The sequence below is a fragment of the Leptopilina heterotoma genome, unplaced genomic scaffold, assembly GCF_015476425.1.
Source record: "Leptopilina heterotoma isolate Lh14 unplaced genomic scaffold, ASM1547642v1 Lhet_63, whole genome shotgun sequence".
NCBI lineage: Eukaryota > Metazoa > Arthropoda > Insecta > Hymenoptera > Figitidae > Leptopilina > Leptopilina heterotoma.
The window spans coordinates 2,841,109-2,867,776 of NW_025111149.1; the positions used below are offsets into that span (position 1 = coordinate 2,841,109).

General features: G+C 22.7%; 1 protein-coding gene across 8 annotated transcripts in view; it reads right to left on the minus strand.

Annotated features, from left to right (window-relative positions):
• The window catches only part of LOC122509831 (afadin), a 156,765-nt gene that overhangs the window by 69,737 nt on the left and 60,360 nt on the right, over nt 1-26,668 (minus strand). For all 8 annotated transcript variants that reach the window (XM_043624095.1, XM_043624099.1, XM_043624093.1 and 5 more), the window contains exons 4-7: nt 26,284-26,476; nt 23,508-23,789; nt 19,841-20,121; nt 17,443-17,542 (exon numbers count right to left, since the gene is read on the minus strand). In XM_043624095.1, the coding sequence (XP_043480030.1) occupies nt 17,443-17,542; nt 19,841-20,121; nt 23,508-23,789; nt 26,284-26,476 (856 nt within the window). The remainder of the gene's footprint in view (nt 1-17,442; nt 17,543-19,840; nt 20,122-23,507; nt 23,790-26,283; nt 26,477-26,668) is intronic.

The window sequence follows — 26,668 nt, forward strand, 5'->3', positions numbered from 1 at the left end:
ATAATCAAATTTATGAAGAATTTTAATTATTATATAATTTCTCAAAAATTCTAAAATAGTAAATTTTAAAAAATTTTAATTTACTTTGTTCGAAGGTAATTGAATCTTAAAAAATTATGATAAAACAATTCTAAGAATTTTATTAGTTTCTAATAAATATTGTAAAGTAATTTTTCGAAAATAATTGAAGAATTTTTGTAAAGTAAAGTATGATTTCATTGTATGCCCTTTCGGACCTTTACAATCTCCTCAACATCACTATACTAAACCTTTCTAACTCACAAACTCTTTGGGGTCCCTACTTTTGCGGCTGCAGCCGACTTATGTTAGGAGTACTCGCATTCGCCTGGACATTTGGCCAGGAGAGAGGAAAACTGCAGAAAACCCACTTCCCGAGTACAACACCGGTTTATTGACGTCGAGTCATGAATGTACATTTGGATAGCCATCACAAATGCACAAACATAGCCTCGGCGTCAAACCTCCCGTTTGATATATCTCGATCAGCGAAAAAACCGAGACTGCGACTGTAGAGATTCACAGAGGGTCACCCATCCAAGCACTAACCGCGCTCAAATGTGCTTAACCTCCGTGATCGCAAGCCACGAGATTCCGCCAACCGAGCTATACCATCGGGTTTTTGAAGAATTTTTGTATAATTTAAATAAAAATTAATTTTTTGAAGAATTTTAATTAAAAATTTGGAATATTATTATTTTCTCCAAAATGTTAAAAATAATTCTAAAAAATTTGAATCATATTAAATTTTACAAAATTTCAATTATTCAAAATCTTTTTAATTTTATATTTCAATAATTTAATTAGAAAAACTATTCAAAAATAAATTTTCAAAGATTTGTCTATAGTTATGCTTTTCACACTATGAAAATCGAAATAAGTTGCATTTTTTACTAAAAATATAATATTTTGTCGCAAAATTTGGAAGAAAATTCGAAAAAGTCATAATATCCAAGACCTGTATTTCTTTGATTTAAATAAAAATTACTTGATTGAAGTAAATATTTATTTGATAATAGACAAATAATCGGTTACTTCAATCAAATAAAATTTTTCAGTGTAATTTACTAATTATTATGATTTATTTTCGAAAATTATAATTAAAAAATAATCGTAGGAATTCAATTATCTTTAATATACAATTTTAATAAATTCCTTTTTAAACAATTCAATATTTAAAGAAGATAAATAAATAAATATTATTATGTTTTTAATTTTATTATTTTTATTATCGTTAATACATAATAATAATTTGCTATTCCGTGAACAGAAACTGTCGTCTTTTGTTTTTCTATAGTAATTACATAATGTTTTGATAGAAATTTTGGTTATGAGTATTCCCATATGTGTGATAACCACTTGATGCAAAGAAATTTTTTTACAAATTGAAGAAAAATGATCAAGACGTGGATCTATTCAACTGATGTTAAAAATGGTAAATACATGTAATTTTTTCAAGAATTCTCTATTATTTTGTTAATTCCTATAAATTTAATGAAATTCTCAAACTTGGTATTGATAAAAAGTTTAAATTCTAACATCGAACAATTTTGTTTACAATATTATTCAATTAGTGAACTGAATTTTATTTGCCACTTTTGTTTGACAAAAATAAATTGATTAAAGACACTTAAATATTTAGTATGTTTTTTAGATTAAAATAGTGTTTTTCAATTAAATCTTTAGAATTTTTATTTCTTTTGGTAAATTCAGTCTCCTATAAAATGATAATTCAATAAACTTCAAAAAAAATTCCGCATTTTTTTACATTTTTTGATACTCTTGCCATTCCGGTTACGCAGAATCGGGTACTTTATTTATTTCAGAAAAAATAATACTTATAAATTCTATTAAACATTCCTTTCCTTCAATTATCAACATTTCAATGTATTCAATATATTTTTCGGATGAATACTAACAATTATTAGGGTAGGCGAACACTATTTTAAGAAAAAGTATTTTCTACACCTTTTTGTCTAAAAAGGCGATTTCTAATTAAATCTGTTTTCTGAAAAAAGTTTTTATAAAAAGTTATAATTTCTAATGTTTATTTTCCTAAAATTTCTAAAATTCCATAATTTTGATAAAAATTAGAAAATTGTTTAAAAATAAAGATTAAATTTTCTGTTTCTCAATTACAATAATTCTGTTCACAAAATTATAAGTTTCTTTTTGAAAATGAAGAAAAATTTTTATAAAATTACTATTTCTTATCACAATTTGTTAACAAAATTCTATTCTTCTTTGAAAAAAAATAATTTGCATCATTTTTACATTTAAATTTCCAAAGTTAATATATTTATAAAAAATTTTTTTAGAAAATTTTAAATATCTTTAGGGAAAAATCCCTATAATTTGTTAATTACGATTTTTAACTAGATTATTTAAAAATTTTGTTAAGTAATTTGCATAATTTCTATTTTTTATTATAATTTTTTAACGAAATATCAAGTATTTTTTTAAAGAATTAACAAATTTTCGTAAATTTTATTTTTTAATCATATGTACTTATTGATCGTGATTACAAAAATAGAATATTGTTAGAAAAAAGAAAAATTTTGAAAATTACCTTTATTAGAAAAATAAATTTTTAGAAAATTAGCTTTATTAGAAGACAGAAAATTTCAAAATCACCTTTATTAGAAAAAAGTTTTTTAGAAATTCACCTTTATTAGAAAAAAAATTTTTAGAAAATACGATTTAGAAAAACTACAAGAAAAGTAGTAATTTTGATTTTTCGAGGATTTTCTAAAAATCTCGGTATTTAAACTAAATTATAATTTCCACCCCTTGGAAGCAATTTTTTTCGTTTGCTAATTATTTATTTTAATGTAAGAAGTCATTAAAAAATTTTTCAAGATGATCGAAGGCGGGGAAAGCAGTGATTTTGATTTATTTTATATTTTAGGATTTCTGAAAAATCCGTGACAAAAAATAAAAATCACTGCTTTCCCCGCCTTCGATCTTCTTGCAATTTTTTTAAATGGCTTCTGAGGCGTGGAAATGATAATATAGTTGAAATACTGATATTTTTTAAAAAATCATAACTATTGTAAACATGCAAGAATATAAATTAAAATTATTAAATTTTTTCTGAATTCTTTAAATCATTCACGCGCGCATCGCGCGCGTAGGACTTTGCTAGTTGTTAATAAAATAATAACTATTTTTATTGTTACTACTCTTGTAGTTATTCATATTTGTAAAGCAATGAAAGAAATTAATTCTCCGCTTTCCAATAGGAAAAATAATTGACTTAATTAAGCAAATATAAACTTGTTTGCGGAAAATTTCATGAAAATTCATTGAAAGACGGATTCAAATATTGTTATAAAAACTCGGAATAAAATGCAAAATAAAAATTTTTTTGCGAAAAAAATAGTTCTTTTAATTTAATTTCGTATAGTGCTAAAATAGTTTATGAGCTATCAATTCAATCGCTACTTAATTATGTTAATTAAATTGTACGCACGAAATTACAAAAGGAGTTTATGCAACAAGGAAATCGCGAACTAACAAAAATTACATAATTGAGTTTTGTAAAAAGAATAGGATTCATTTGTTAAGAAAAACTTCCATTTTAGACCAAATTTTCGCAAAACTAAGTGAGCAACAATATTGAAACATGATAAAAAATAAAAAATAATAGAAAAAGAAAGCAAACTTAGTAAGTTTTTCATATTTTTTGTTTTTTTGTATTTTGCTTTTTGCTTTTTGCCTTTTGTAATGAAGTACATTATGAAACTCTTTTCAGTTCCGTTCCACTTAATACGCGTATTTCCTGTCGCTAAAGCGGATTTCGCACAGGCATATAATAAGAACACTAAGATTTTCATTTCTCTTTGCTCCTGCGTCATCGTTATTTCTCATTTCACTGATCTTTTTTCCCTTCCTCTTTTTTCATTCACAATTCAAGACCTAAGTCTGCTTGAACTAATTATAATGATTACGTTTATTCAATAACAATTATAGTTATTATGTTTATTCAATAACATTATAATAATTATAGTTCCTTATTCAATAACAATTAGTAATAATAATAATAATAATAATTACTCTAAATTTGAATTAGTTAAAAATAACTAATTAGCTAATATAAAAAGTGAGTCACTGATTCAAATAGCAATATTTCACTAGCGAAATTGTTAATATGAATTATGATATAATATGTAAAAATAACTGAAATTTTTAGCAACTAATTCAATTAGTGAAATTTGACTGCTTTTTCAAAATTATTTTCATCATTTTAATTCAATTATTATTTTCTAAAACTTTTAACTAAAATTCTTTTTTAAATCAAATATTTTTTATAATTTTTGAAAAAGTACTTTAGAAATTTTCAAATCCATTTTTTTCCAAAAAAATTGAATTAAACTTTTTAAAAAAAATTAATTCTACAGAATTGGTAGTTAAAAGTATGGAAAATTCAGATTTTAAAATATTTCAATTTGCAACCTTTTCAAAATTCAATTATTTATAGAAATTTATGGTGTAATCCTTTTAATATTTAATTATTATCTAAAACCTTATCTAAAATTCAAATTTAAATCAATTTTTATTAGAAAATTCTAATTCAATTATTTCAAAAATAAATAATTTATTGAATAATTGAATGTTTCTGAAAATTGATTTCTCATAAAGAATGATATCAACAAATTTTTAAATAATTGAATTCATTCGACGAATTTTAATAAATTTTTTAAGAATAATTATATTTTTCGAGAAATTTGATTAGAATTTTATTAAAAATAATTAAAATTCTGGGATGAGTTTTATTATTTATATAAAAATAATTGAATTCCTAAAAAGAATTTTATTATTTATGAAAATAATTAAATCCATGAACAGAATTATTTTAATATTTATGAAAATAATTGAATTCTTGCTCACAATTTTAATATTTATGAAAACAATTGAGTTCTTGACAAAAAGTTTATTAAAATTTATAAAAATAATTAAATTTAATTCGTGCGCAGAATTTTATTAAATTTTTTTTTTAAATAATTGAATTCCTGTGAAATTTTTATTATTTATGAAAATATTTAAATGTTTGCGTAGAATTATTAAAAAAATTTTGAAAATAATTGAATTAATTTGAGGAATATCATTAAAATTATATTGAAAATAAAATTTCCGTGAAGAATTGTATTATCGAAGATATTAATAATCATTGAGTTGAGGAAAATTTGTAAAAATAATTGAAATTTACAAGAATTTTATTAAAATTTTTGAAAATAATTGAATTTCGGAAAAAAATTTTACTATTTATAAAGTTAATTGAAATTTTGACGAGAATTTTTTTTAATTTGTGTAAATAATTGAATTTCTGACATAATTTACATATATATTTAAAAAACTTTTTCCACATATGTAAAAAGTGCGCTAGTTTATTTCAAAGCAAATATGATATGTGCACTGTAAATAAAAAAAATTATATCTATAAATGAAAATTTTTTTCACATTCGCAATTATTTTAAAAACATTATTATCACGTAAATATGTCACTTCCGTATTTTCTCATCATACAAATGAATGAATCAAGCATTGCCATTCTTTGTGATAACAAATTCCTCAGTTGCCGCCTATAATTATTTCTTATACAACACAGACTGGCGACTTTCATTGATAAATTAAAATAAACTTAAAGAAAAAAAAAGTTTAAAAATCCAGAGGTCGGTGAACTTTGTAATAAATATAAATTTTTAATAACAATCAAAACTGCCCCTTTGTTTAATAACATAAAGATCACATGGAAAAAAACTTGACTTGGAACAGCTACAAATTTCACTGTATTAGCGAAATTTTTACTTGTTTCAGTTAATACTATCGCTACTCTAGATTTATTTGATTCAAATAAATGATTTCTTGACTATTATAGCAATTAAATATTTATTTGTATCAGACAATTTTAATTTACAACAAATAATTTTGATTGAAATCAAGTAAATAATAATTACTTCAAATACTGAAATTTATTGTTTTAAATAATATTTCTTGAATTTGAATCATAATAAAATAATTATTAAAAATGTAAATAAAAAATCAAGATAATAAAAAAATTAGAAAATACTGTAATGACATTTTTATGATCAGATAATATAATAAGTAATAAAAATAAATAATAATAATAATAGAAATGATGATAGAAATTATAATAATAAAAATAATAATAGAAGGATATAATAACAATAGTAATAGTAAAAATGTAGTACTTGTTAATGAGAAAAGACGAGTATTTTTCTCATATGTGAGTAATAAAAAAATTTCAAAAGCGCACATTAATAGCTTTTTATTATATGTGTATGAATGAAGGACTTATTTTCATTAAGAATAAGCTGGCTTTCAAGGATACTGTGATCCTAGTTTAAACAAAGGCAGCAACCAATTCTCCTCCGGGATAAATTATATTTTTTTCAATTTTTTTCTCTGGTTGATTAACGAAAAATAATTCCCCGAAGGAAGATCATCATTTTTAATGAAGAGTAAAAATCAAGTTTGAATACTGTATTCAATAAATTAAATATTGAAAGAATAAATAATAAATTTAATACAATAAATATATTGTAATTTAATTATTTATTTAATTATTTATTCAATTATTTGTTTATTTAATTATTTAATAACTTATATGATTAAGAATTTATTTACTATTGAATAAATTATGTATTTAATTATTTTCTATTATGTCGTATATTTCATGAAGAAAAAATTTACCTGGAACAGCTACAAATTTTACTATATTATAAGCGAAATTTTTCGTTGTTTTAGTTAAAACTTTCGCTATCCTAGATTTTAAAGTTCTACAAGTTATTTATAAGACTTTAAAAGTTACTTCCACATTTTTAAAAAAAAATTTCAAAAATAAGACTTTCTTTACAAATTTTGGTTTTTAAAATACCAATAATTTCGTCATTTCTAATCGAATTAGGTTAAAAAAATAGGTCAATCGATGCGTTTTTTAATGCTCTACAAGTTGGTTATGCGACTTTTAAAGTTACTCCTACATTTTTAAACAAAATTTTTTAAAAATCTTATTTTTCAAAATTTTAGATTTTTAAAAGTTTAATATCTCTGGCTAATATGTACGAAAAATGTTCAAAAAGGGCTCAAAAGATGCGTAAAAAAACTATAAAATTAGGGAAAAACATTTATAGATGTCCTAACATTTTTTCAAAGTTATGGGCAAAAAACATTTCTTTGCAAAACTAATAATCCAAAAAAAATATAGTTAAACTTTATTAATCTATCTCAAGGTAATCTCATTTTATGTCCGCACGTGAGACCTACAATTTTAAAAAAAATCCATCCCCAAAGCTCTTCATAATCTCGAGATATTTATGAAAATCTAATGTTTACACACACACATACAGAATGACATTTTTTAAAAATGTAATTTTTCAATTCCTGAGGTCAAATAACATAAAGATATGTCAAAAAATCGAATTGAAAAAATGTTGGTATTACAATACTTTTTCATGAGGAAGCAATATAATAATAAATAATTAAATAAATTATTATTAAAATTCAAGTCCTACAGAAAAGTTAGAGAAAAAAAAGAAAATTTTAATAACATGTAAACGTGGTTCAGAGTCGACAATGCGCATACGAACGACGCGAATTAATACAACTGCGACTCTCATTCTCTAAAGTACATTAGAAATTTTCACATTGTGACAAGAGATTAGAAACGTGGAATAAAAATAATTATCATCAAAATTCGTATATATAAATATATTATTTAACAGCGCACGTTTCACGATGACTATATTTTAAATATAAATAAATTCTGTGAACGTGCCTGTTACGTAAAGTCGAAACTCTACTTGTTTTAGTAAGATGATAAGTAATTAGGAGCCTTGTTTCTGACATAATTAGCAATCTCAAATGAAAAGAAGAAGATATGGAACTGACTCGTTAAAAGTTCATGAAAATTAGTCGCTAAATTTACAATTCTTAATCATTTATTTTATATTATTTTATTTATTTTACTTAAATAAAATATTTTTTTATTTGTAAATAAATATAAATTATTTCAGTTAAAAATAAAAGTTCATTTGTCTTAGAGGCTAATAAATTATTTATTTCTTTTGAATAGACATTTTATTCGACACAATTATAATTTTTATTTGGACCAAGTAAAATTTATTTGAAACAAATAAAATTTATTCGAACCAAATAATATTTATTTGAAAAAAATAAATTTTATTCTCTTTGGCCCAAATACATTTTTTTTTTATTTTTTTTTATTTATTTTTTTTTTATTTTATTTATTTATTTTTTTTTATTTTTTATTTATTTATTTTTTTTTATTTTGACTGGAAATAAGAATTTATTTAACACAAATATGTTATATATGGTTTAAATAAAATATTTCTCTGGTTGTGTTTAAACCTAACAATCATTTATTGATTTTTTTATATTTTAATTTGTTAAATAATTAATGAAACCTAATAATTGATATATTAATTGATTATTATAATTATATAATAATAATGATGATGATGATGATAACAACAACAACAACAACAATAATAATAATAATAATAATAATAATAATAAATTTATTTAATTTACTTATAATTAATGAATAAATATTTTTACCTAAAACATAATTTAAATACATCACTTAAAAAATTTATTAAAACTAAATGTTTACCAACAATTTTTATTTGAACCAAAAAATTTTTACTCGGACTAAACATAATTTTTGTTTGAATTAGATTTACGTATTTCAAGGGAAAGTAAACATTTTTTCAAACCTAAATAGTGCTTACTTGATAAAAAAAGGTTCGATAATGATTAAGATAATAATATTTTAGCCTCTTTCAAACTCTGAAATCTACACAAATTTTCCAAGAATAAATATTATTATTATTATTATTATTATTATTATTATTATTATTATTATTATTATTATTATTATTATTATTATTATTATTATTATTATTATTATTATTATTCATATTAATATATTGCTTCCTCATAATCAGGAAGCTTTGTATTAGCAAAATTTTGGATTGTCATTTTTTGACATATTTATAAATTTTTTCTTATTATGCCTAATACTTTAGTACTTTATATATGCACAGGAACTCCCCGTATAAATGTTTTAAATAAATAAATAAAAATTTCTATGTAATTTGAGCTCAGAAGTCCAAAAAACGTATTTAAAAAAATTGTCCGGATGTGTGTGTGTGTGTGTGTACTAACATTACATTTGCCTCAATATCTCAGAACCAGAAAGAGCTAAAGGCTTCAATTTTTTTTTTAAATTGTAGGTCTCCTCGGGGGACATTAAATGAGAGTATTCTTAGCCCGATTCATAAAGTTTAACTAATTTTTTTTTGCATTTTTAATTTTCCAAAAAAACGTTTTTTGACCATAACTTTAAAAAAATGTTAGGACACCTATAAATGCCCAGATAACCAGCGTACTATTACTGTACCAGCCATGTACCTTCGCACTGTACCAGGTACTGTACTGGTATATCGTACAGATAATGGCGGAGAAGCATTGTAAATTCATAACCTAAAATCCCAATTAGTTCGACGTACTGGTATTGTACTTAGTGTTATACTCGCACGGAGTACTTTGGCAATTTCATAATTCTATCCGTATGACATACCGTTATTATACTTGTATCGTACTGGTATGTACATACTTTATTATTTCGTGCTAGTGCAATGTGAGTACGATACCAATACGCTGTACTAAAAAATAATGATTAGTACGCTTGGCTATCTGGGTGTTTTTCTTTACTTTTGTAGAGTTTTTTCAGGCGCATCTTTTGAGCCGTCACTGAACATATTTCGTCCATATTATCCGTAGATATTAAACTTTTTAAAATCTAAATTTTTGGAAAATAAGACTTTTTTAAAAATTTTGTTGAAAAATGTAAAAGTAACTTTTAAAGTATCATTTCCAACTTGTAGAGCATTAAAAAACGCTTCGATTGACCTATTTTTTAACTTGATTCGACCAGAAATTACAAAATTATTGGTATTTTAAAAATAAAAAAAAATTGTCGAAAATAACGTTTTTTAAATTTTTTTATTTAAGAGTTTTTCTTTAACTATTACTTAACAAATTATTTGTTTTTAATCCATATTACTTATAATAAAAGAAATATAAACAATTATAAAATAACAATTAAAAAAAATAATTAACTTTTAATGAAATTGTCTGAATACCAATTAACGAAAATATAAAACATTTTATATTATTTATTTCTATTATTATTATCTCTATGAGGAAGCAAAGTGTTCATGAAATGAACACAACGAGATTTACGAAAAAAATCGTACAACTTGGCAGCGGTTTTTAATATATTAATTCGTATATTAAAAAATATTTTTCTTCAGTATAAATAATTTCCTTCCAATGATGCACTGAAATAAAAATTTATTTAATTCGGATAAAAGATTATTTTATTATTAAATAAATATTTATTTGTATCAACTTTTTTTGCCTCAAATATTGTTTATAAATAATATTTTTTTATATGTTTGCATTATAAATATATTATAAATAATAGTTTTCTTTTTTGTAAGTCCGTATAAATTGTTAAATAAATAAATACAATATCAAACAATTTTGATTTCCATCAAATAATTATTATTTGTATCGCAAACAATTTTTATTTTCATCAATTAATTATTATTTATATCAGAAAATTTTTATTTGCATCAAATAATAATTATTTATTTGATTTTATTTACATCAAATAATTTCTATTGAAGTAAATTAAATAATATTTGTTTAAAATGCCGAAATTATTGGTTCAAACACTATTTATTTTGATCCAAATAAAAATTATTCAATTCAAGTACCTAAATATTTATTTCCGAAATATTTCCTAAATACTCGTTTCTTTAAATCAAGAAAATTTGTTTTCCATGTGAGAATTCAAGAAAAAAAGCAATTATATAAAAAAAGCTTTATGTTATATAAGTTTACAAAAAAAATAAATTTTACTCACGTCTTATTCCCCAATCCATCATTTTGATAGTGGGATTTTATTTTCCTGATTGGAAATATAGTCTCACATAAAAAGCTCTATTCTCAATCTTCAACTCTTTACCATATTTCTCGAGACAGTGAGAAAGTGAGTCTAATTTTACACTTCCATTGACTTATTCATCCCACAATTATTTTCTTTTTCTCTTCTGGTTTTCTGTTTTATTATATATAAAAATTCTCCTTTGGAATAAAGATCTCAAGTTTGAAACTATTTAGTAAAAATTTAAGATTGGTCCATCGGAAACTTGCGTAATTGCTGATAAATATTGGTCCTTCTTTGTTGAAATATATAGAAAAATTGAAGACTCTTCCTCTTGGTCCATTTGATGAATATAATTGTTAATTTATTTTTTCATTTATTTTTCCTTTATTTTTTATTTTTCATTTACTTTTTAATTGTTTTTCTTTACTTTTTAATTATTTTGTTTATTTACTTTTATTGTTCTTCCTCTTGGTCCATTTGAAAAATTTTATCTATTTCTTATGTTTTTCAAATTAGGTTTTGTTTATTTACATTTATTTATTCTTCTTCTTGGTCCATTTGACAAATTTTATTTATTTCTTATTTTTTGCAATTATGTTTTAGTTTATTTATTCTTCCTCTTGGTCCATTTGACAAAAATTCTATTTATTTATTATTTTTTGTTTCTTTTTTATTTACTTTTTATTTTTTCTTCCTCTTGGTCCATTTGACAAATTTTACTTTTATTTTAATTATTTTAATTATTTATTTATTCTTCCTCTTGATCCACTTGACAAATATAATTGTTTATTTATTTATTTTTTAATTATTTTTTAGTAACTTTTATTTATTTATTTTTATTATTTAGAAGCTGGGTTATTTTTTATTTCCCGTTTAATTATCGTTTATTTATTCATTGACATAAAATTCCTTCATGCAGTTCGTTTCAATAGTTCTACTACAATAAAAATCCTTCTTCGAAAAATACTCTGAGACTGATTTAAATATCTCTATTAATTTATTATTACCGAAAAAAGTGCCACTTGGTTGAAAAATATAATTCTGCTATTATTTTTCCCTTCGAATGTTAATAAATTCTATACTTGATTATGTTTTTATCGCAACAATTGCAAATATTGTACCTATTTATTTTTTTAAGGAGAAAATGAAGAGGTAAACTTTTCATGCTCGTTGTTTAACAGTGACAGTGTCATTATAGTCAAAAACGTGACAACACAAGTTTCACGTTGTCGATTTAGGCGGAGATTTATGGCGCACTTGAGTTAATTAAGTTGCTCCCATCTCTTTGAGGTTGAATTCGTGAAGGGGTCAATGTTGACCCATTCAAAGCATATACAGAATATTCTCTTGGTTTGCCCTTCAATAAGCAAAAATCCCATTCGAAAAATTTGCACTTCTCGATATTCTAATCTTCTTAATTGATAAAAACAAAAATATATTTTAAATATTTTTTTCTCAAAGTTCCAGAAAGTATTATATGGTAACAGATCGATATTCGTTGTTGAATAGAATAATTCTAGTATTGGTACAAGTAAATCCGTTTGGTCGTTGATAATAATTCACACACTTCCTCTTTTGGCAATCAACAACTATCTATTTTCTATTATAATTATTATTTAGAAAAGAAAATACTTTCCCATCGAGAGAATGTACTTCAGGAGATGAATTTTCATGCGAGAATCTAAAAAGAAGTTCGTTGTAGATAGTAGACTCCAGAAAATGTTCCTTCTTTAGAAAAATATTTCTTCTTTTTTTCCTTCTCTGCTTCTTTGTTTCTTTCCTTCTTCTTCAATAAAGAAATAATTGATCCTCTCTAAATCCTTTATTACAAAAATACTTTTTTTCAGTCTCAAGGAATTCCTTTTTGTTTGTTTCTTCTTTATTGATTGTAATTCTGGAAAAATTCAAAGTTGCATTAAAAGTTGGATTAAAAAAATAGATCCAACACTGTCGACTTGGCGAAAATGATGAGAAATGTATGATTACAAGTTGAATTAATAAACAAGTGTCGTTGTTAATTGTATTGGAGACACGTGTGTTTTAGTAAATCACCACATGCGTCGAGACGCAAAAACGGCGCTCTATTTAAACAATAATTATGAAAGGTAAGCACGAGTAAAAGCATTTCGCTCAATTCAACGAGCGTCAAGCAACTGCTGAGGGCAACTAAAGCTTCAACCAGTCAAGGCTTGGCAGCATGACCTTTTCGCCCCCACCACGTTATAAGCCAATCCTTACGGTTACGAGGAGCATATATAGATGCAAATAATATGCACATCCTTCAAGAGTTAGTTTCAAAAATGGAAACTGGTTCAGCGTGTTTTTTTTCTCCTTTTTATTTTTCATTATTACTATTGTTCTTATTATTATCATCATCATCATTGCTTTTATCGCCTCTAACTTTCTATACCTATATAGCATGGTAAAAAATAAAATAATTCAGTCTATAATTAGATGAATTATTAACCAAATTAACCCTTTATTTTATTTCCTATTCATTTTCTTCTTTTTTTTTGAATTTATTATTTTTATTCTATAACTTATTCTAATTAATGTCTCTAAAGTTTTACGATCGATTTCTTATTATTTTTTATTTTTAAATTTATTTATCTTCTTATATACGAGCAATGTTCTTTATTACTAAATAGTAAGAAAATAATAATCAAATTTGACAAACTAGAGTAATAGCAAAATCAGACGAAATAAAATAATAAAATTCGACTAAATGAAGTAATAATCGAATTTGAATAAATAAAATAAAAGTCCTACTTGATTAATGAAAAATTCGACTAAATAAAATAATAATAAAATTTGACTAAATAAAATAACAATCAAATATGACCAAATAAAATAATAATCAAATTTGACTAAATAAACTAATAGTCCTACTTGATTAAATAAAAAAATATTAAAATATGACTAAATGAAATAACAATAAAATTTGATTGAATAAAATAACAACAATAAGATTTGACTAAATAAAATGATAATCAATTTAGACAAAATAAAATTATAATCAAATTTGTCAAATAAAATAATAGGCAAATTTGTTAAAGAAAATAATTAACAAATTTTGTCAACTAAAAAAATAATAAAACTTTACTAAATAAAATAATAATCTAATTTGTCAAATAAAACTTAAAAAAAAATTTGTCATTCATTTTAATGTTCAAAAGTTTGGAGAAGTAATTACAAGTACAATTAAAATCATTGAAATTGTAAAAGGACAATTAAAATGATTATAATATTGTATTTGTAATCGTAATTGTAATTTAAACGACACAGTGTAAAATACAGAAAAAAAGTATTTCAAAAAACAAGGAAAAAATATTTAAATAAAAAACACATTTGGATAATATTCAGGTATATTTGCTTCTTTCGGTATTTTTTTTCTCTTTTTGGAGACAAATAATTTTTCACTTCATTTATTTAGAAAATTGTGGCTTATGTAGCATTTCGATGACATGGTTTGTCATCCTCATCAAGCTGAAATTGAATTAAAATTGTTAAACAACAACTCAATTTTAGCTTAATGAAGATGACAAATCGTGTCATCAAAATCTATATAGCTTCGCTTCAATTTTCTAAATGGAGATTTATATTCATTTAATAATAATGTTAATTATTTATATTAATGTATCTCTCTATAAATCTCAATTAGTTATAAAAATAGCTAATTTTTAGTCAAATATTGGCTTATATTTTGCTTCAGCAAGTAACGAAAAATAACTATCAATAAATAAAGAAACTAAATAAACTAATAATTAAATTTGACTAAATAAAATAATAAATATATAATAATTAAATTTAAGTAAATAAATAAGTTTATTTTATTTTATAGTTTATAGTTTTATAGTTTATTTTATATTGTTTAACCAAAGGTTTAGTTTCTAAATATTAAAATTCAAATTGTTCAAAATTTGAAGCATTTTAAAATTAATGCACAATTATTCTAATAAAAGAATAAGTTTTTATTCAAATTTTGATTAATTTTATTTTTGTCTTCATAATTGAAGATTGAAAAATTTTAACTTTATTTAATAACACTGGCAATTTTTTATCATCGAAAAAATTTCGATGAGAGAATCAATCAAATAAAATTTGAAAAAGAAATAAATGAATTTCAATTTTCATTTTCAGAAACTTTAGGGACAAAACTTGTGCCGTATTTCAGAGAATCTTAGTTTTAATTAATTGAAATTTTCAAATTTTATTTATTCCTAATTTTTATTGCTAAAAAATTGTCAGTCCTGTCAATAAATTTTAAACTTTCCAATCCTCTAATTATGGAGAAAAATAAAATTAATAAAAAAATCAATAAATAAAAATTACGTATATCAAATTTGATTAACTAAAAATAATAATCTTTGAAATTAATTAATTAGTTTAAAAAAATGTTAGTCCCTCACAAATCGAATTCGATGGGAAGTAACTCGAATTTGATACGTTAAAGTTGAAAACACACACAATTGAGAGATAATCGTATTTGACATTTTTATCCTTTTCTTTTTCTATTGGTATTACACCTTTCCACACGTTTACTTTAAAATTAAGAGAGTCGATCGATTGTAATTATGAAGCCCTACTCTTGTAAAGTGGTACTTCTCTCTTTAGAGTAGGTCAGTACAATGAAGTACATCTATCAGATTTACTCACGTCTTAAAAAATCATCATAATATTTTAGAAAAAAAATATCCCACTTCTTTACTTAATGCGACTCTCTAGAAAAAATGCAAATAGAAATTCTTGTTTTTTGAAATATCCGAAAAGAAATGAAAACCAAAAATAAAAAAAGGAACAGAAAAAAATAATAAAAATAATTTAAAAAAAAATTTTTTAAATGTAAGTCCGGTAATACTGAATAAAGAATAAAAATTTGCAAATCGGTTAATAAAGTTCAAAAACTAAAATAATTTTCTAACTTTATACATAATTTTTCTTTTCAATTATTATTTTCTGAATCTGAGAAAATTATTTAAAAGTAGAGCAACGCTCAAAGTACAATAAATCAACTTCTTTTTCAATTCTTCTCTATTTTATCTGACACAAATAATTTTGCCTCCTGATTTTTATCCTGTCCGTAGAGCTGAAATCTGTTGTTCCTATAAAGATAATCAAAAACTCCTCAAGAGAGTGAATAAAGAATTTTGAAGGGTGTTTCACACAATTATGCAACACGCACAATAGCCTATTAAGATAACAAGTATATCGAATGCGATCTCTAAAGATAATATTCAAAACCTTAAATTTTTTTACTAGAAATTCACTTCAAGCAAAAACTTTATTTTTTTTAAAGAAAAATTCATTTCAGAAACAGAAGAATTTTTTCTCAAACAAAAATTTCCCTTCTCTATAAAGAAAAAATGTTACATTAAAATAGAATATCAAAAACAACTTTGATTTTTGTTAATTTAAAATTTTTAAAAAAGAAAAACAAAAAAGAATAAATATTTCTGCATTGAAATTATTGCATATTTGAATGCGCATGAGTGGAAGCCGTTCAATATTTCAGAGCCTGTACAGTTTTCACATGGAGCAATAATTCAAAGTCTTATGGGATCAAAAGAAAATGCATCAAACTACGATTAATCGTACAACTGTCTCGTGAGGGGACAAAAGCTATTAAAGTTAAAAAAAAATTCTCGTCATTTGTTTAAGCGAAAAGAGAAGATGTTAGAAAAAGAAAGAATAAAGAGTCGTCTAAAAAAAGCCAAGAAAAAAAAGATATTACTTTAAATACAAGGCCTTTTTTGTCAACTTTTTCTTCTCCTTATTTTTCAGGAAAGTTTCTTTCATTTTTCGTAAATGTCTTTCTTTTTATTATTTTATTTTCTCTTATTTTCATCATTTTTATCATCAACCAATACGAATAATTTTTTTCTTTACCTAGAGAAAAATTTTATTTAAATGAAATATAATTTAGTTCAGTTAAATAAACGAATATTTGTCTCAGAGGCTACTGAAGTTTTTGTTTTAAATAAAAATTACATTCGAAGCAAATAGAGTTTCTATTTGAACGAAATAAAATTTATTTTAAACAAATAAAGTTTCTATTTGAACCAAATAAAATTTTATTTGAACGAAATAAATTTTATTTGAACGAATTAAATTTTATTTGAACCAAATAAAATTTATTTGAAAGAAATAAGATAAAACAAATCAAATAAAATTTGTTTTAAACAAAATAAAAAGTCTAGTTGGCTCTAAATCCTACTTATATTTATTTTTACTACCATTTTTATTAATTTAATATTTAATAATTTCTTTCCCCATTGGGTCTCTTTCATAGGAAAAAATAAAATCAAATTTTTTTCAACTCTGATAATAAAAAATTACCAACTTTTAAAATATTCGCAATTTCCAACTTATTTTCTATTTTCGATCGCTCGAATAAATGAATATTTAAAAAGAACAAAACTCACCACGTGTTGAAGGATGATTCATGAGAATTGCTAAAGGACATTCATCGTCATCCAAAATATATTCCTGATGTGAATTGCTATTCGTATTTTCTCCGTTAGCCTGTAAATTAAAACAAAAATTTAAATTCCAAATAAAATTTCTTTCTTTTTCAAAAATTTTCTCAAGAATAATTCAATTGTAAAATTGTTAAAACAATTATTTACTATTTTTGTCTAAAATAATAAATCTATAATTTCAAGTAATTAAAAAAGTGATTTTAACAAAGCAGATCATAATAAATTAATTTTTTTTATTGTGAAAATGTGATTATTTCGTAGGATAAACAACATTTTTCATTTTTTCAATTTTTTTGTTTCTTTTTTTATTTTTAACAAGAAATGTAATAATTCCTTTTTCCTTGAATCATAATAGTGAAATTTATATATCCCCAGTCGGAAATCAAAGATTAAATATCGACACAAATCAGGAAGTTTCCTTGCCGACAGCATTTATAAGAGGAACCTACAACTCAACTTTCAAAATAGAATCTACTCTCTGCTCCGATAATATTTTAATCTCATCGGATAACTAGATTCATAAAACAATATTTCAATTAAACTCTACTTTGAAAGTAATAAAATTTATAATCGAAAATTTTAACAATGCAGGAAAATTAATGTACCTAAGTGATTTAAAGTTTTAAAATAAAACAAAAATTGATAAACTATTGTTTCTGATTTTAAAAAAATAATCATTTTTGATAATAAATAATGAATTGACAAATTTTCAAACTATTGTTCTTTTTAGATAAATATTTATAATAATGATTATTATTTTTCTATAGGAATTAAGATTTTCAAAAATTCAAAATTCATATCTTTTGAAATGATTCAATAATTTGTAGGAACAATTCAATTATTTTTTGGAATTTTTAACTAAAATTATTTTTAAGATTTCAATTCAATTATTGTCTAGATTTTGTAAGTAAAATTATTTTCTAAATGCAATATTTTCAAAAATTTTCGAGAAAATTCTTTGAGAATTTAATGATTCAAAGGAAAAAGGAAAATTTACCTAAAATAATTTTTTAAATTAATAATAATAATAATAATAATAATAATAATAATAATAATAATAATAATAATAATAATTATTAAAAATCAATCATTTAAATTTTATAAAATTTCAGTTTAGAAATGAAATTCAGTTTTCTATAAGAATTGTAAACCCAACTTTTCTAAAATTCAATTACTTTTGGAATTTTTATGTAAAATTCTTCGTTAAATAATTTATAAATAATAATTTTATGATAGTTCTTCAAGAATTAAATTACTGTCAGAAATAGTAAAAAAGGGTTCTGTATCAAACTTCCCGGAAATTTCAAAGTTTATAGGCAAAACAAATATTTAAAAAGATTATAACTTTACTTATTATAATGACAATTGTAATTTTTTTTCAGTTACTTTTTGTTACTTAAATTTAACTACAAGTTCTATTTAAATTATTAATTATTTAAAATAAAATTCAATATTCCACTAACACTTATTTTCTTTTAATTTTAAAGAAGAATCTTACAGACAGTCAAAGCAAAAGTTAATCCAGTCGCATAATTTCATATTTTGATATTAAAAAAACCAAAATTTTAATTTTCTTCTGTTGAAATTGTAAAAAATTTAATTTCGAATATTTTAAACAATTAAAGGTTTTTTTTATTGACAGAAAATTGTTGGTAGTTTTGATTAAATTTTATTTATTATTTTTTTTACTTAACTTTTAATCATTTAAAATATCGAAAATTAACTTTATAATTATAATAATAATAATATAATTTTATTCGGAGTCGGACTTCATTATTTTATTTTTCTAACTAACGAGTGATAACATCATTATTTTAAATAAAATAATTTGTTTTCAATTTTAAAGCGTATTCCAAACAAAAAATTTATAAAATTTGAAATAAAAGTAACATTAAAATTTCTTTAAATTAAACAATTTGTCTCTTCATTTAAAATACGAAATAACAAAATTAGATTAACTTTTGTTCCCGATTGTTTGTCTAATTCTTCCTCAGAATCGAATCTTTTTTGTAAATTGTTACAATTTTTGTTTCCACCAATTCGTAACCAGCGTGAGAAAAATGTATCAAAAGGCAAAAAAAAAATTGTAAGTATCAGAATAATCAGCGTGGGAATAATGTATCAAAAGGTAAAAAAAATATTTGTAAATAGAACAGAAAACGAAGTTAATTTGTGTATAAAAAAAGTATCGAAAAAAATTATAATTGAATGTAGCGTAAATAATGAAATTAACGCCATAGTGAAGATTATAAAATCGCTACGTGCTTATAGCTGTGGGAATACAAGTTTTGTGAAATATTTCGAGGGACGGCTTTTGAAAATTCAAATGGGAAAAACTCACCTGAACAAGACAGTATTGTTGGGGATCGTCTTGAACATTATATTTGGAGAGCATTTCCCTAACTACCTGCACCGCTGAATCTCTAACACTTAGAAGCAACGTCTTGTAAGGCACGTCCTTGCAAAGTGCTTCACCATAAATCTTCAATGTCCCACCAGTATCGGGTCCTCCGTCCTTACTACGGAATTGTTGTAGTTTTCTTTCTAATTTCTGCTGTCTGCGACGTCTCATCACAGCTTCTGGATTTGAAATACTGCGAGTGAAACTCGTCTCAGGAAGTTCTGTAAAAATTATTTTACTTTAGTTATACACATATTTATATTTATTTTATATTTTATTTATATTTATTTATAATATTTCTCAAATTTCCTTTCCTCTATTTCCTCTAAAGAAATAAAATTTTATTCACTATTAATTTAAAATTATTATAATAATTTTATTTGTAATTATTACAATTATAATAATTTCATTTGTAATTATAAGCAAATAGATATGAATCTATAAACTAAGATTTCAACAATGATTTGTGAACTTGAATTTTTCGACAGTCGAACAAATTTGTAAACTAGTTGAGGAATTGTTTAGACAATATAAAGCTATTATTTAAACAGAACTTCCGATTACCAAATTATTGATTCAAGCCGGAATCTACCTTAGTAACGTGGTCCGTTAATCGATAAAGTCTTTTTTGATTTCAAAATGATAAAATTGATAATTTAAATACACTATATACGAAAAATGTCCTATATTCAAAATAATTAAATTAGTCCAATTCTACAACTTTCCCTCAATTAAATTTAAAATAAGCAAAATTATTATTTTCAGTACAATTTTAGTCTACTAAAAAATTCGACTTAAAATAGAAATTACATTTCATTAGTAAATTCACGAGGAAGCAAAATAAATTTTAAACCATAAATTAAAAAATGTGTTAAAAAGATAAAAAATAATAATTAATAATAAAAATTTTGTTAGTAATTACAGAAAATTTATCTCCGGAAAGAGAAATTTTATGCTAAGAATTATTAGAATAACTAGCCAAACTATCCGCGCGCAAGCGCGCGGGAATGTTCTACTGAACTGTTTATTTTAAACAATTGGAAGGCAACTTTAAAGTTTACAAAAAAAAATTTAACAAATTCGAACTTCCAATTTTTTTTAAATTCTAATAATTTTCCTCAATGGTCTCAATTTAAATAGAATTTACATTACTGGACCTAAACTATGGCTAAAACAATTCCAATTAATATCTGGGTCATAAAAATGAATTTAATTCACAATAATAAAAAAAAATCCACAGGCGATAATCGTCAGGAGGTGAAAAATTATTTTTTGAGCGAATTTTATCTTTTGTATTGCTTATTTTAAACAATATAAAGCCATTTTAATTTAAATACTTTTTAAAGAAATAATAATAACACACTGAAAAATTTTTTACTTGAAACAGCGACAATTTTCTCTAGAATAGCGAAAGTATTAATTGAAGCACTAAATTAAAAAATTAAATTAAATTAACATCAGATTTTGTAAAGTCAAAATAACGAATTCAACATAGACATTAATTATCTCAAAACTTTACCAAATTCACCTCAGAAATCATTGAATCCGATAAATTAGAAAAAAGTCATACAATGGAAGTTCTATTTTGAATTTCTAAAATTTAATGTTATGTTTACCGCATTAGAAATAAATTTCAAGTGAATCCGATAAATTTTGTTACTTTCTTGTAGTAAAATATAGTCAAATTGAATCTCGCAAAAATTGTTACATTTTATACAAGTTTTATTTCAAAAATAATTTTGATTACGAACATTTAAATTATTCTAAAAATTGAAAAAATAATTATTTATTTAGCTTTTTAAACAAAAAATTCCGTATCTTTCGAAACTAAAATAACTGTTAGTTATTTTTACAAATAAAGTTTTCCACAAGAATAAAATTATTTTAACTAATAACATTTTCATAATATTTATTATATATCGAAAAAATTAATTATTATTTAAAACAATGTTCATAAAATTCTTATGAAGAATTCAATTACTTTTAAAAATAACAAAATTTTGCACAGAAATCCAATTCTTTTTAAACATTTTAATAAACTTTTCCGCAATAATTCTATTATTTTCGAAAATAATAAAATTTCTCAAAGGAATTAAATTATTTTTGAAAATTTTAATAAAATTCTTAGCAACTATTCAATTATTATTATAAATAATTCTTCAAAAGAATTCAATTATATCGATAAATAAGGAGATTATTCCCGAAAGTTAATTTATTTTGAGGTATTTTAATAAAATTCTTTGCAAAATTCAATTATTTTCATAAATAACAATAGTCATCACAATAATTCAATTATTTTTAAAAGTAATAAATTTCTTCAGGGAAATTCCATTATTTAAAAAAATTTTAATAAAATCGTTCGCAAGAATTCAATTATTTTCATAAATAATAAAATGTTTTTTAGGAATTCAATTATTTTCAAAAAAATTTAATAAAATTTTTACAAACTTTTCACAATTCAATGATTTTCAATATCTACTATTTTCATAAAATTTCCAAACAGAATTCAGTTATTTTAAAAAAAATTTTCATGAATAATAAAAATTTTTCAGGAATTCAATTACTTAAATTAGAATTTGCGTAAAATTAGTCGAAAGAAATCAATTATTTAAAAATTTTTATAAAATTCTTCTCAAGAATGACATTATTTTTATAAATATTAGTTAAATTCTTTCATGAATATTAAAATTAATTGCAGGAATTCAATTTATTAACAGGATAAGAAAAAAGTAAATATTTTTGATGAAAATTAGGAAAAGTCAGGAATAAAAAATACAAATTATAAAAATAATTATTTAAAATTAATAACTGATAATAATATAATAATAATTTTATACTTGGGGAATCTAGAAGTAAAAATAAAAATGAATTAAAATAAATTTGATCAAATATCTTTTAACAATATTATATTAAAATAATAAATAATATTAAATTATGGACACCAACCTTTAGACTAAATGATAAAATTATTTAGTTAATTAAAAATTTAATTCAATATAATAAATTGTATATAGAATTAAATATTGAGAACAGGAATGCGTCTTGTAAATTCTACATAGGTACCTAACCGTTAAAAAGTTTGACATTAAAAAAAAATAAAAAATGCCAATAACCCACAAAAATTAATTTCTTCAACATTTGCTCTGAAAGGAGTACTTTTCTTGGTAAAAAAGTGTGGCGAAAGTAGAACTTTTCTCAATTGCTCTGAAGAGCGTGGCGAAAGTAAAATTTGGCGTGGCGAAAGTAATTTTTAGCGTGGCGAAAGTAAATTTGGCGTGGCGAAAGTAAATCATGAATTTATTCTTTTTTCTTGTTCTTTGACCGAGATTTACTTTGTATCTAACTTCTTCCCCACTCAAAAAATTCGTCTTTTATTATATTAAACATAAGCACACGTTAAATTAAAATTATACGAAACTCACGAAGAAACCTTTCCTCGCAAGGCGTTGGAGAAAACGTAGTGCACAACACGTGGTGAAAGAATGATTTTTCGCCACTAGTTGTACAATGTACTATTTCAAAACAAACAAATGAATGCAGAAAATTTGCTAACGGAAAGGAAACTTACGATTATTATAATGTATGTATTGGTGAAAAATTAACAAACCAGTGTAAAGTTTTTCGGCAACTCCATTTTGATCAATTGGCGCAGTATTTTCATCTTGTTCGCAAGCACTTTTCATTCGACTGAGCTTCTCTTGTTTCTTTATTTGCTTCTTCTCACGTTTACTCAATTTTCTTCGAAAACTAGTGCCCTCAGCAAAACCTACTCCTTGAGCATTTGTTTTGTCATCGATTCTCCGAAGTAAAAATCTCCCTTCGCGATCATCCACGTGCCAATTTAATTGAACCAATAGAGGCTTCTCCTCCAAACCCAATTTTCGTTCCTCTGAAATTAAATACGTTTATTAGATATATATTTAAATTATTATTATTAACTACCAAATGATACACCCGACAGCGCACAAATTCCGGCTTTCAATTTATTATTATTTTATTACTATTTAGGATTATTATTTATTATTACTAAAATTATGCTTGTTTACTTTTAAATATCAACAATTTTTGAATAATTTCAGAATCTAAAATTAAAAAATTCACTAATTAACTAATTCATTAATTGTTATTTATTATTTTCAAACATTTTTATTAAAATTCTTCGAAACGAGTCAATTATTTTTCAAAATTTTAATAAATTTCTAAGCAATAATACAATTGTTTTCGTAAATAAAAAAATTTTTCTCAGGAATTCAATTATTCCTAAGAATTTTAAATTTCAATTTTAAATCAAATTCAAGTATTTTTCAAAATTTTAAAACAATATACAATTAAATTATTTACCATTTTAATTAAATGAATTCCACGATAGAATTCAATTATTAAAAAAAAATTAGTTTCATTACTTAGAAGAATTCTATTATTTTTAGAAATAATAAAATTTTACGCAGAAATTCAATCATTTTTATTAATAATAAAATTCTTTGAAATAATTCAATTATTTTTAGAAATAAATAAAAAAAGAATTATTTAAAAAAAATTTAACGAAATTAATGATCTACAAGTTTTAAAGGTTCAAAAGTATTTTTTATTAAAAATATTTTTACAAATTATTACTGATTGCAATAAAAATAAAAAAATCTAAATTTTACATTTAAGAGTGTAATAATTAATTTTTTTGATAGTGAAGCATTATTATCGTAATAAAAATTTAATTTGAAGAAGAAATAAATAAACTTCGATGATATGAACGTTCAGAATTTTAGAATCATAAAATTCTTCGAAACGATTGAAAAATTTTGAAAAATTTTGATAAAATTCTTCGATACAAGAAAATTATTTTGAAAAATTTTAGTACCATAATTCTTTGCAAAAATTTAATTATTTTCAAAAATTTTGATAAAATTCTTTACAAGAATTCAATTATTTTTAATACAATTTTAATTAAATTCCTCGGAAGAATTCAATATTATTTATAAAAATTTTAATAAAATTTTTTTTAAGAATTCAATTATTTTCAAATTTTAATTAATCAATTTGAATTCCTCGATAGAATTTAATTACCTATTTTCAACAAATTTTTAATAAAATTTTACGCAAGAAGTAAATTATTTCAGATTTAAAATTTTTAGTTACAAAAATGTTACTTTTTAATTTTTATTTTAATAAATAAATAATATTACAAACACTAAAAATCTCGTCACTATTATAATATTCTCTTCAGTAAAATTCCAAATAATTATTTTTTCGTAAATTAAAGAAATAAATAAAATCTAAATAAATAAGTTCTCAACAAAGAACAAGTTGAAAATTATTTTTTAAATAAAAGAAAGCGGTATTTTTCAAGAAATATTATTTTATATCATTAGTATAATAAAAAATAAATAGAACGGAAATTTTCTAATGCAGCAATAAAATTATATTTTCCCGTCATTATAATCATTAAAGTTATTAGTATCTCTCGTTTAGATAAAAATTTATTTCTCCTTCGTTTATATATTATATATATACTTGTTAATTTCAGAATTTCATTAAAGACAAAAATTTCAATTATGAATTAATAGTAAAATGCAAAGAGAACTTCTCTCTTTTCTTTTTAGCTGATAATAATCAGTCGTACAAAAACTGAGAATCACTTCCAATTAAAGAATTTTTTCCCTGACCCTCAAAAACCGGTTTTATTCCACCAGGTTGTACATTACTTTTGAAAGGTGGTGGCCGAGATCTCACGTCAAAATATGAATAAAAAATTTTCAGAAATGTCTCACTTGAAAAAAAAAAATAAATGGTGAGACATTTTTTCATTCTCAACAGAGTAGAGAATGAAGAATTTATTTTGAAGCGACTCGAAACTTATGCGATTTGAATTCTTTATAATAATAATAATTATTATATTTACACCCCGGGAAAAATTTTATTTAAACCAAATATAATTTTTTTGAGTTAAATAAAGTATATTCATCCATTTTCCTACAGTTTCGAACGTTCAAATGAACAAGAATATTTTTTTACTTTTTAATTTGTGCTTCGTTAGAAAAAAAATTTTTTATATTAAAACAATTTAATTCTTAACTAAGTATTTTAATTATTTATTTTAATTTAAATTATTTTTGTTTTTTGTATAGTAATTTTCAAACACTTAAGCAGAAAAAAATTTTGTTTATTTGAACGTTCAAAACTATAGGAAAATTATTTGTCTTAGAGCCTACTGAATTCAATTCAGTTTGAACCGAATAAAATTTATTTGAAACAATTCAAATTCAATAAAACAAAAAAATAGTCTAGTTGGCTCTGAGTCAAATAAACCTTTGTTCCGGGTGTACTAAATAAAAAAACAATATTGTACGTTGTATCTGTAATAAATTATATCAGTTCAATAAAATTACCTCCATTTTCGTGAATTTCATAAAGAGCATATTCAGGGACGGATAACATTCGCATATCTGGTCGGAATTTTTCGATAAGAGTTTCTATAACTGCTTGACTGGTTGCGTCCGAAGCTACCCTTATACATTTTGTAGCAACTTTTTGCCCGCTGTCTTGAAAATAAAATCTCATCACCCCATGGAACTCCAAATCCTAAGGAAAATAAAAAAATGTGTGAATATTATAATCAAATATAATATATAAAAATAAAAATAAATATTTGACAAACTGTGAAATGAGTATTGTCAAATTATATATTAAATAATATTCAGGATGGTCACAAGTTTCAGATTTTTAATTTCCCTGACATTTTCCTGACAATTTACTGATCTTTTTACAGGAAAG